Genomic DNA, 12,316 nt, shown 5'->3' on the forward strand with positions numbered 1-12,316 from the left:
TGGAGGAGTCATATAGTGGAGGAGTCATATAGTGGAGGAGTCATATAGTGGGGGAGTCATATAGTGGAGTCATATAGTGGGGGAGTCATATAGTGGAGGAGTCATATAGTGGGGGAGTCATATAGTGGGGGAGTCATATAGTGGAGGAGTCATATAGTGGAGGAGTCATATAGTGGAGGAGTCATATAGTGGAGGAGTCATATAGTGGGGGAGTCATTTAGTGCGGGAGTCATTTAGTGCAAAGTGTCGTTTAGTGGGGGAGTCGTTTAGTGTGGGAGTCGTTTAGTGCGGGAGTCATGTAGTGCGGGAGTCATGTAGTGCGGGAGTCATGTAGTGCGGGAGTCATGTAGTGGGGGAGTCATTTAGTGCGGGAGTCATGTAGTGCGGGAGTCATGTAGTGGGGGAGTCATGTAGTGGGGGAGTCATGTAGTGGGGGAGTCATGTAGTGGGGGAGTCATGTAGTGCGGGGTCATGTAGTGGGGGAGTCATGTAGTGGGGGAGTCATGTAGTGGGGGAGTCATGTAGTGGGGGAGTCATGTAGTGCGGGAGTCATGTAGTACGGGAGTCATGTAGTGGGGGAGTCATGTAGTGCGGGAGTCATGTAGTGCAGGGTCATGTAGTGGGGGAGTCATGTAGTGTGGGGTCATGTAGTGGCGGAGTCATGTAGTGCGGGGTCTTGTAGTGCGGGGTCATGTAGTGCGGGGTCATGTAGTGGGGGAGTCATGTAGTGCGGGGTCATTTAGTGGGGGAGTCATGTAGTGCGGGGTCATGTAGTGGGGGAGTCATGTAGTGCGGGGTCATGTAGTGGGGGAGTCATGTAGTGCGGGGTCATGTAGTGTGGGGTCATGTAGTTCGGGGTCATGTAGTGCGGGGTCATGTAGTGCGGGAGTCATGTATTGGGGGAGTCATGTAGTGGGGGGTCATGTAGTGGGGGGTCATGTAGTGCGGGGTCATGTAGTGGGGGAGTCATGTAGTGCGGGGTCATGAAGTGGGGGAGTCATGTAGTGCAGGGTCATTTAGTTGGGGAGTCATGTAGTGCGGGGTCATGTAGTGGGGGAGTCATGTAGTGCGGGGTCATGTAGTGGGGGAGTTATGTAGTGCGGGATCATGTAGTGGGGCAGTCATGTAGTGTGGGGTCATGTAGTGGGGGAGTCATGTAGTGCTGGGTCATGTAGTGGGGGAGTCATGTAGTGCGGGATCATGTAGTGGGGCAGTCATGTAGTGTGGGGTCATGTAGTGGGGGAGTCATGTAGTGCGGGGTCATGTAGTGGGGGAGTCATGTAGTGCGGGGTCATGTAGTGGGGGAGTCATGTAGTGCGGGGTCATGTAGTGTGGGGTCATGTAGTTCGGGGTCATGTAGTGCGGGGTCATGTAGTGCGGGAGTCATGTATTGGGGGAGTCATGTAGTGGGGGGTCATGTAGTGGGGGGTCATGTAGTGCGGGGTCATGTAGTGGGGGAGTCATGTAGTGCGGGGTCATGAAGTGGGGGAGTCATGTAGTGCAGGGTCATTTAGTTGGGGAGTCATGTAGTGCGGGGTCATGTAGTGCGGGGTCATGTAGTGGGGGAGTCATGTAGTGCGGGATCATGTAGTGGGGCAGTCATGTAGTGTGGGGTCATGTAGTGGGGGAGTCATGTAGTGCTGGGTCATGTAGTGGGGGAGTCATGTAGTGCGGGATCATGTAGTGGGGCAGTCATGTAGTGTGGGGTCATGTAGTGGGGGAGTTATGTAGTGTGGGATCATGTAGTTGGGGAGTCATGTAGTGCGGGGTCATGTAGTGCGGGGTCATTTAGTGGGGGAGTCATGTAGTGCGGGGTCATGTAGTGGGGGAGTCATGTAGTGCGGGGTCATGTAGTTTGGGAGTCATGTAGTGCGGGGTCATGTAGTGGGGGAGTTATGTAGTGTGGGATCATGTAGTTGGGGAGTCATGTAGTGCGGGGTCATGTAGTGCGGGGTCATTTAGTGGGGGAGTCATGTAGTGCGGGGTCATTTAGTGGGGGAGTCATGTAGTGCGGGGTCATGTAGTGGGGGAGTCATGTAGTGCGGGGTCATGTAGTTTGGGAGTCATGTAGTGCGGGGTCATGTAGTGGGGGAGTCATGTAGTGCGGGGTCATATAGTTGGGGAGTCATGTAGTGCAGGGTCATTTAGTGGGGGAGTCATGTAGTGCGGGGTCATGTAGTGGGGGAGTCATGTAGTGCGGGGTCATGTAGTGGGGGAGTCATGTAGTGTGGGGTCATGTAGTTGGGGAGTCATGTAGTGCGGGGTCATGTAGTGGGGGAGTCATGTAGTGGGGGAGTCATGTAGTGCGGGGTCATTTAGTGGGGGAGTCATTTAATGTTTTTTTGTTATTTTGGTTCCAAAGTATTGTAGTATACTTTATAGTAATATCGCTGTCTCCTATGATGCCCAGCCACTGTGCACTGTCATGTCAGACCCCCAGTTTATCAACGCCTCGCTAGGGGGAACGTGGAATGACTCCCCCCATCCCAGGCTGTAATTGCTGCTGTTGGAGGAACGTGGCGGCTCTTGTCACCGTCTCTTGTATCTCAGCCTCGGTCTGATCTGATATCTGTCCTGGAAGAAACCTTCTGCGTATTGCAGCGAGACGTCGGGGTTCTCAGAAGCCAATCATCATCAGACATTTTTGCTGTGTCAGTCCAGACAGCGACCCTCTATGTACCTGTAATCCTCTCTAGACTGATACATTGTACCAAACCACCAGAGAGATCACTGCATCCACTCCTCAGCTGAGAGCAGGACGAGCCGGGCTGCTAATTGGAAATCGGCGCTCTCATTCACTGACAGCAAGAAGGAGTCTTAAAAAAAAAAAATAATGGAAAATAAAGTCAATTTAAAAAGTTAAAGATTAAGCTTAAAGGGGTATTCCCGTCTCTAATAATAATGATAATAATAATATTTATTTATATAGCGCCAACATATTCCGCAGCGCTTTACAGTTTAACAGTTTCAATACACAAGTCATAAGAAACAACGTTAACAATACATTAAAGCACAATAAGCCGCCCCTGCTGGTGAGAGCTTACAATCTACAATGAGGTGAGGGAGATACAGAGTACAGGTGTGTATTTACAATGATGTATTTACAATGATGGTCCAGCCATCTTGAGGGAGTGGGGGATGGATGGAGATAGTGAATGGGCTACACACACACACTTACACAGAGAATGACTTTGATTAGTGAACGTGATAGGACGCTCTAAACAAATGCGTTTTGAGGGAGCGCCTAAAACTATGCAAATTGTGGATAGTCCTAATTTCTTGGGATAGAGCATACCAGAGGATTGGCGCATCGCGGGAGAAGTCTTGGAGTCGGCAGTGGGTGGTGCGGATTAGTGCGGAGGGTAGTCGAAAGTCGTTTGCAGAGCACAGCGATCGGTTAGACCGATAGACAGAAATGAGGGAGGAGATGTAGGGGGGTGCCGCACCGTGGAGATCTTTGTGGTTGAGAACAAGTACTTTGAATTGGATCCTATAATGAATGGGCAGCCAATGTAAGGACTGGCGAAGAGCGGACGCGTCCGAGTACCGATTAGCCAGGTAGATGACCCTGGCTGCTGCATTATGAACTGGAAAGGGGAAAGTCAAGTAACGGGGAGGCCAATTAATAGAGCGTTGCAGTTGTTCAGGCGGGAGTGGATCAGGGCGACAGTGAGGGTTTTTGTTGTTTCCATTGTGAGAAAAGGGCGGATTCTAGAGATGTTCTTTAGGTGTTAGCAGCAAGAGCGGGCAAGAGATTGTATATGGGAGGTGAAGGAGAGATTGGTGTCAAACATAACACCTAGACAGCACGCCTGCTGCCGGGGTGTTATTATGGTGCCACCCATGGAGAGGGATATGTCAGATTTAGGGAGGTTAGTAGACGGTGGGAGCAGAAGAAGTTCAGTTTTTGATAGGTTGAGTTTCAGATAGAGAGTGGACATGATGTTGGAGACTGCGGACAGACAGTCACTGGAGTTCTGTAGTACAGCGGGAGTAAGGTCGGGGGATGACGTGAATAGTTGTGTGTCATCAGCATAAAGATGGTACTGAAAGCCAAATCTGCTGATGGTCTGTCCAATTGGGGCCGTGTAGAGAGAGAAAAGAAGGGGGCCAAGGACTGAGCCCTGAGGTACCCCGACAGCAAGAGGAAGAGGAGATGACGTGGAGCCAGAGAACAAAACACTGAAGGAGCGGTCAGAAAGATAGGAAGAGAACCAGGAAAGAGCAGTGTCCTTAATGCCTAGTGACTGGAGCCTAGAGAGTAGGAGATGGTGGTCAACAGTGTCGAAAGCTGCAGATAGGTCAAGAAGAATGAGCAGAGAGTGGTCACCGTTACATTTTGCTGTCAGAAGGTCATTGGTAACTTTGATGAGTGCAGTTTGTCGAATGTAGAGGGCGGAAGCCGAACCGTGAAGGGTCTAGGAGGGAGTGAGTGGAGAGGTAACGGGTAAGGCGGGAGTAGACTAGGCACTCCAAAAGTTTAGAGATGAAGGGGAGATTGGAGACTTGTCTGTAGTTGTTTTTGCAGGATGGGTCGAGAGCGGGATTCCTTAGTGATAGTGTTTGAAGGAGGATGGGAAAATGTCGAAGGAGAGGGAGAGATTAAAGATTGTAGTTATCATGTGCAGCTGGATACACCGCCTCTAGCAGGGCGAATTTCGATGACACGTGTGACTGGATACACCGCCTCCAGCAGGGCGAATTTACAGAGTAAAGGGGAACACCGGGAAAACAGTTACAGTGGTGGGCCCTGCAATAGGGAACGGGGACGTGGAGACCTCCTGAACTCCCCTGAGGCAGTGTCCCTAAACTCCTACCGATCCCTATACAGGTTCCTCACCTGTTGCCGAGTCGGATACCTCAATCCCTAGCTCGCCCTGCACCTATCCCTTACTAGTGCATTGGACGGTGCAGAAACTAATCCCACCACTGCACTAATACACACGCAAGGAAAAATATAACAAACAGGGAAAACACCACTTAGCTTTGCTCTGTTGCTATTGCTCCCAGCAACAGAGTATGACACCCGAATTCAGCTTCCACCTGAAGCTACTACACCAGAGCTCTGACTGAGCTGCAAGGAACTCCTCTCTATAGCTCCTTCCGTCACCAGACTTGGTTGGAAATGACCAATATCACCAACAGTGAATGAGACTACCTGCCACTCCTTTATTGGAAGGAGCCAGGTTCCTCACCTGCTTGGTAATTACGTGTAATAACGCTAGTGACCACCGGGGGCAAAACTAGAACTAAAGAAACCACAGTGTAATGACGCCAGCAGCCACCGGGGGCAAAACTAGAACTAAAGAAACCACAGTGTAATGACCCTAACGGCCACCGGGGGCAAAACTACTTTAAGCCAACAGCTTAAAGGAAAAAAAAAGGTTATTTGTGCAAAATCTGTCACAGTTCAACCTGGATCATGACAGTAGTTAGGTGAATTGTGACGACTGAAGAGAGAGACTGGAGGAGATGTGAGGGAATGGGGTCGGTAGTGCATGTAGTCGGACGAGAAGACGAGAGGAGCCTGGACACTTCTTCTACTGTGATGGGATCAAATGTTTAGATTGAGCCAGGGGAGATGCAGGGAGGGATGGGAGTCACAGCACTTGGTGGTTGAGAGCGGTTTTCCTGACGGATAGTATCTATTTTCTCTATAAAGTGGGAGGCCAGGTCATCAGCACAAATGTCTGTGATAGGGGCTTGTGCTTTTGGCCTGAGGAGGGAGTGAAAGGTGTCAAAAAGTTTCTTGCGGTTGTTGGCTAGTGAGGAGATCAGGGTGGTAATTTAGGTCTGTTTGGCGAAGTGAAGGGCAGAGTTATAGGTTCTTAACATAAATTTGAAGTGGATGAAGTCTTCTGGTGTGCGGGTTTTTCTCCATCGGTGTTCAGCACTCCTAGAGCATCGCTGGAGAAGTTGAGTTTGCGATGTGAGCCAGGGCTGTTTTACTCTGTGCTCGGAGGTTCTGAGGGTGAGAGGAGCTACTTGGTCGAGGGTGCTTCTAAGAGTGTCATTTTAGTGATGTACAACCAGATTAGGACAGGAAAAAGAGGAGATTGGGGACAGTGATGAGTGTAGGGAGTCTGCAAGTGTCTGAGGGTTAATGGCTTGTAGATTTCTGAATGTGTGGTAGGTAGTAGTGAGCTGGGGTGGGCGAAGATTTGTGAGCATGAAGGAGAGAATGTTGTGGTCAGAGAGGGGAAGCCGTGAGTTATTTAGTTGGGAGATTGAACAGAGCCGGACAAGGACCTGGTGAAGGGTGTTACCGTCTTTGTGTGTCTCAGAGGTTGAGAGCTGTGAGAGGCCGAGGGAAGTGGTTAGTGATAGAAGCTGGGATGCAGATGTGGAAGTGGGGCTGTTAATGGGGATGTTGAAGTCTCCCAAGATAAGGGTTGGTAGTTCTGAGGACATGAATTGCGGCAGCCAGGCTGATAAGTGGTCAAGGAAGTGGGTGAGTGAGCCTGGGGGCCGGTATATGACTGCTACTTTGAGGGAGAGGGGACGGAAGAGCCTGATGGTGTGGACCTCAAAAGAAGGGAATGAGAGTGATAGAACAGGGAGGATGACCTGGAAACTGCATTGTGGGGGCAGGAGTATGCACTACTCCACCAGCAAGTAGTGTCAGAATCCTGAATCCAGGTTTCAGTGAGGGCCAACAGATTCAGAGAATTGTTCCGAAAGTAATTGTGCAGGAAAGGAAGCTTGTTACATACAGACCGTGGATTCCAGAGGGCTCAATTGAAAGAAGGAGATGAAGGAGATCAAGTAATATTAATAAGATTATTATGGTTTTGATGTGAGGTAGGGTAGGGGTTGAGGGTTGGGGGAGATGTCCCCCGAAATCAGTAGGAGTAGGAAGATAAAGAGCAACTAGTTACTGGAATTGTAGGAAGTTTTTTTGTGCAATGTGTTTTGGCAAGATGGGCTGAGGTTTGTCAGGAAGGTGAGGAGTGCATGGGAGCTGTACATGGGAGAGGAAAGTATAGAGGGGCTGATGTGTATAAGTCGTGATGGAGGGGGGATGGGGCAGTGAGTGTGGATGGCAAGGGAACACAGGAGGATACAAATAAAGCACATAGATAAAAGGGAGTGTGGGTTACCTGACTTCTGCCCCAACTAACTGCCATGAATTAACTGCCTTTTGCTTGATGCTTAGCTAATGCGATGCTTTGCTGAATGCGTGCGACCCCTCACATGCGTGTACCCCTTAGAATGTTGCTAAATTTATAGGCCCCAGTACAGGGACAGGAGAGAGGGATTGTGGGAGCTGGTTAGTTATAAATTAGCAACAGCTGCTCAACACATCCTGGTGTAGAAAAGATGATGAAAGATGCAGTCCTGATTCCATCTCTATGCTATGGCACCTCTCCTGAGATAACATCTACAGAGATCCCCCCATGGATAACTAAGATCCTATCCCAATATTTAGAAGGTATTCAAACTAAAGGAACAAAAAAGCGCAATAGGGTCTTATCCGGGTTATTTCAGGAGAAATAGATTAGAATTTACTCACCCTTTTTAGGAGAGGTTCAGGCATGTGGGATCAGTAATCTGCTTGCTGCACATCCAAAGGTCAGCTCTGCGACCGCTTGAAACATCAAATTTCGGAATAAATTCTTGGACTTTTGTGCGCTGCCAGATAAATTCACTAGTCCAGTTTATGAGAAAGATTAATCCATTTATTTCCCAACGCGTTTCGAAATGTATACCATTTCTTCTTCAGGGGATGACATGTATGATCAGATAGAGCTGTCACAGATTATATACATCAAGAATTCAAAAAACGGCGCCAAAGGGTCACATGTCATCTAGTGCATCTAGAACGCTGACATTTGCACTAGATGACATGTGACCCTTTGGCGCCGTTTTTTGAATTCTTGATGTATATAATCTGTGACAGCTCTATCTGATCATACGTGTCATCCCCTGAAGAAGAAATGGTATACATTTCGAAACGCGTTGGGAAATAAATGGATTAATCTTTCTCATAAACTGGACTAGTGAATTTATCTGGCAGCGCACAAAAGTCCAAGAATTTATTACGAAATTTAATATTTAGAAGGTGTAATAATAATAATAATTTTTGAAAATAACTCCAATTAGAAATGTATTATAGTTCTTCTGATTCAGTATATTGTTTACCCCAGGTGCAGGGCTTAGCAGTAGCTTAGGTATCCATGGTTACGACCATTCATATAGTGACAGTTAGTTGCTAGTGGTTGTAACCATGGATATCTAAGCTACTGCAATACCCTGCACATGGGGTAAGCACATAGCAAATCAGAAGAACTATACAACATTTCTAATTGGAGCTACTTGCTAATATTATTGTTATTACTACTACATCATGTTGGGTGCTAGCACAGCTCCTGAGCTCGATCCATCCGACCACGACCAACGTGTGCATACATGTACGTTACTCGCTATAAAGGGGACAAGCGATCAGAGAGATCGGCGCCTAAAAGCTGTGAAGTTCTGTTGATGCAAAATTACTTTTCACTCCTTCTGTTTCCCGACTGAAGGATCCCGCTGGTTCCCAGAAGGCCCCCGACTCCAGAGGTGAATGTGGGGAAACAGAAAAGTAAAGCTGCCACTGGGAAAGGGAAGGAGGACGCCAGCGCGGAGGTGACGGGGCAGCCATCCGAAGCCGATCAGAAGCTCGTTCATGACACGTGGCAGGCCGCGCTGTCAGCCGTCGCTAACATGGTACGCCGGGACGTGCGCTGCACATTGTAGGGGGGCACAGCACCGCTTTACCATTGATGGACTATGTCTCAGACGGGTAAGGTCACTGGAGGCCGTGGTGCTCTGGGGATTCACACCTTGTTCATCTAAGGGTAGGCCTTCAGTTTCAAAGAAGCGGATGCCCCTTTAAGGGCATGTGCTGTGCTGAATACGACCAAAATGCACATGGTTATGGGGGTACTAAAGCCAGAATATGTGGGCGGACAATAAGTCTAATGTCTGCACCCCCCAAACCCAGGCCCCATCTATATAATGGCTGACCCCCTATTGAGGCCTCAGCAGGGGCCCCCGGGGTCACCATATTTCAATGTGTGCCCCCATCGCTAGAGCAGATGTGTTTGGGGAAAAGGGTTGTCTGGAGTTTAGGTGATGTGAAGCCCCCATCAGCCACGTCTCTCTGGTGGTTTTAGTGGTGGTCCCCACTCCTATATACCCCATATTATAAGCTTCCTGTGTGTCGGGGCGCACTCACTTTTGGGCGTCTCCCATCTGTTCACCTCTTTTACGCCCTCTGACAGGTATCGGCTGAAAAGCAACGTCTGGAGGCGGAGGAGGAGAAGGAGCGGCAAATATCGGAACTGAAGGAAAGGGAGAGAGTGAGAGCCCCCCCAACGGCGTCTCGAGACAGTCAGAAAGGGGCAAAAAAGAAGTCACCCAACAGGAAGAAAGGTGAGCGCCCACTAGTGGGCTATTACAGCTGGCACTGCTATGGGGGTAATATGGCTGGCATTGTTATGGGGTATTATGGCTACATTGTTATGGGGGGCATTATGGCTGGCATTGTTATGGAGGTATTATGGCTGGCCCTGTTGTGGGGTATTATGGCTGGCACTGTTATGGAGGTATTATGGCTGGCACTGTTATGGAGGTATTATGGCTGTCACTGTTATGGAGGTATTATGGCTGACACTGTTATGGAGGTATTATGGCTGGCACTGTTATGGAGGTATTATGGCTGGCACTGTTGTGGGGGTATTATGGCTGGCACTGTTATGGAGGTATTATGGCTGGCATTGTTGTGGGGGTATTATGGCTGGTACTGTTATGGGGCTATTATGGCTGGCACTGTTATGGAGGTATTGTGGCTGGCACTGTTATGGGGGTATTATGGCTGGCACTGTTATGGGGGTATTATGGCTGGCACTGTTGTGGGGGTATTATGGCTGGCACTGTTATGGAGGTATTATGGCTGGCACTGTTATGGAGGTATTATGGCTGGCACTGTTGTGGGGGTATTATGGCTGGCACTGTTATGGAGGTATTATGGCTGGCACTGTTATGGAGGTATTATGGCTGGCCCTGTTGTGGGGGTATTATGGCTGGCACTGTTATGGAGGTATTATGGCTGGCACTGTTATGGAGGTATTATGGCTGGCAGTGTTATGGGGGTATTATGTCTGGTACTGTTATGGGGGGTGTTATGGCTGGCACTGTTATGGGGGTATTATGGCTGGCACTGTTATGGGGGTATTATGGCTGGCACTGTTATGAAGGTATTATGGCTGGCAGTGTTATGGGGGTATTATGGCTGGCACTGTTATGGGGGTATTATGGCTGGCACTGTTATGGAGGTATTATGGCTGGCTCTGTTATGGAGGTATTATGGCTGGCACTGTTATGGAGGTATTATGTCTGGTACTGTTATGGGGGTGTTATGGCTGGCACTGTTATGGGGGTATTATGGCTGGCAGTGTTATGGGGGTATTATGGCTGGCACTGTTATGGAGGTATTATGGCTGGCTCTGTTATGGAGGTATTATGGCTGGCACTGTTATGGAGGTATTATGTCTGGTACTGTTATGGAGGTATTATGGCTGGCACTGTTATGGAGGTATTATGGCTGGCAGTGTTATGGGGGTATTATGTCTGGTACTGTTATGGGGGTGTTATGGCTGGCACTGTTATGGGGGTATTATGGCTGGCACTGTTATGGAGGTATTATGGCTGGCAGTGTTATGGGGGTATTATGTCTGGTACTGTTATGGGGGGTGTTATGGCTGGCACTGTTATGGGGGTATTATGGCTGGCACTGTTATGGGGGTATTATGGCTGGCACTGTTATGGGGGTATTATGGCTGGCACTGTTATGGGGGTGTTATGGCTGGCACTGTTATGGGGGTGTTATGGCTGGCACTGTTATGGGGGTATTATGGCTGGCACTGTTGTGAGGGTATTATGGCTGGCACTGTTGTGAGGGTATTATGGCTGGCACTGTTATGGAGGTATTATGGCTGGCACTGTTATGGAGGTATTATGGCTGGCAGTGTTATGGGGGTATTATGTCTGGTACTGTTATGGGGGGTGTTATGGCTGGCACTGTTATGGGGGTATTATGGCTGGCACTGTTATGGGGGTATTATGGCTGGCACTGTTATGGGGGTATTATGGCTGGCACTGTTATGGGGGTATTATGGCTGGCACTGTTATGGGGGTGTTATGGCTGGCACTGTTATGGGGGTGTTATGGCTGGCACTGTTATGGGGGTATTATGGCTGGCACTGTTGTGAGGGTATTATGGCTGGCACTGTTATGGAGGTATTATGACTGACACTGTTATGGAGGTATTACGGCTGGCACTGTTATGGGGCAATATGGCTGGCACTGTTATGGGGTATTATGGCTGGCACTGTTATGGGGGTATTATGGCTGGCACTGTTATGGGTATTATGGCTGGCACTATTATGGGGTATTATGGCTGGAACTGTTATGGGGGTATTATGGCTGGCACTGTTATGGGGGTATTATGGCTGGCACTGTTGTGAGGGTATTATGGCTGGCACTGTTATGGGGGTGTTATGGCTGGCACTGTTATGGGGGTATTATGGCTGGCACTGTTGTGAGGGTATTATGGCTGGCACTGTTATGGAGGTATTATGGCTGGCACTGTTATGGGGCTATTATGGCTGGCATTGTTATGGAGGTATTATGGCTTGCACTGTTATGGGGGTATTATGGCTGGCACTGTTATGGGGGTATTATGGCTGGCACTGTTATGGGGCTATTATGGCTGGCACTGTTATGGGGTATTATGGCTGGCACTGTTATGGGGCTATTATGGCTGGCACTGTTATGGGGTATTATGGCTGGCACTGTTATGGGGGTATTATGGCTGGCACTGTTATGGGGGTATTATGGCTGGCATTGTTGTGGGGGTATTATGGCTGCCACTGTTATGGGGGTATTATAGCTGGCATTGTTGTGGGGGTATTATGGCTGCCATTGTATAGAGCTATGGGGCAGTTTATAGTGAGGGTACATTATCTAGTCCAGACTTCCATATACTTTTTATTCCAGGGGGTAAATCGCCAGGACCTGCCGCCCCCACACCACCACCCGCGGCCCCCGAGGACGACTCCGGGCTGCAGAAGAAGCAGGAAATGAAAATGAAGCAGGAATATCTGGCAGCTCTGGAGTACGAAGGTCGGTAATAGTAAGAGCAAAAAGTACCACGGCCTTATTGGCCCGAAACCAGGGAGCAAAACACGAACCCTCCTCATCCACCCTAGACTCCTCGGTATAAGCCCCTCTCCTCCTCTAGACCACCAGGGAGCAAAACACGAACCCTCCTCAT

General features: G+C 49.1%; 1 protein-coding gene across 2 annotated transcripts in view; it reads left to right on the forward strand.

Moving 5' to 3' along the window:
* The window catches only part of SPEF2 (sperm flagellar 2), a 127,444-nt gene that overhangs the window by 98,916 nt on the left and 16,212 nt on the right, over positions 1-12,316 (forward strand). For both annotated transcript variants that reach the window (XM_073543926.1, XM_073543927.1), the window contains 3 exons: positions 8,523-8,706; positions 9,264-9,414; positions 12,040-12,165. In XM_073543926.1, coding sequence (XP_073400027.1) covers positions 8,523-8,706; positions 9,264-9,414; positions 12,040-12,165 — 461 coding nt within the window. The remainder of the gene's footprint in view (positions 1-8,522; positions 8,707-9,263; positions 9,415-12,039; positions 12,166-12,316) is intronic.

This window comes from Dendrobates tinctorius, unplaced genomic scaffold (genome assembly GCF_039654945.1).
Source record: "Dendrobates tinctorius isolate UK_male_01 unplaced genomic scaffold, ASM3965494v1 ptg000135l, whole genome shotgun sequence".
Taxonomy (NCBI): Eukaryota; Metazoa; Chordata; class Amphibia; order Anura; family Dendrobatidae; genus Dendrobates; species Dendrobates tinctorius.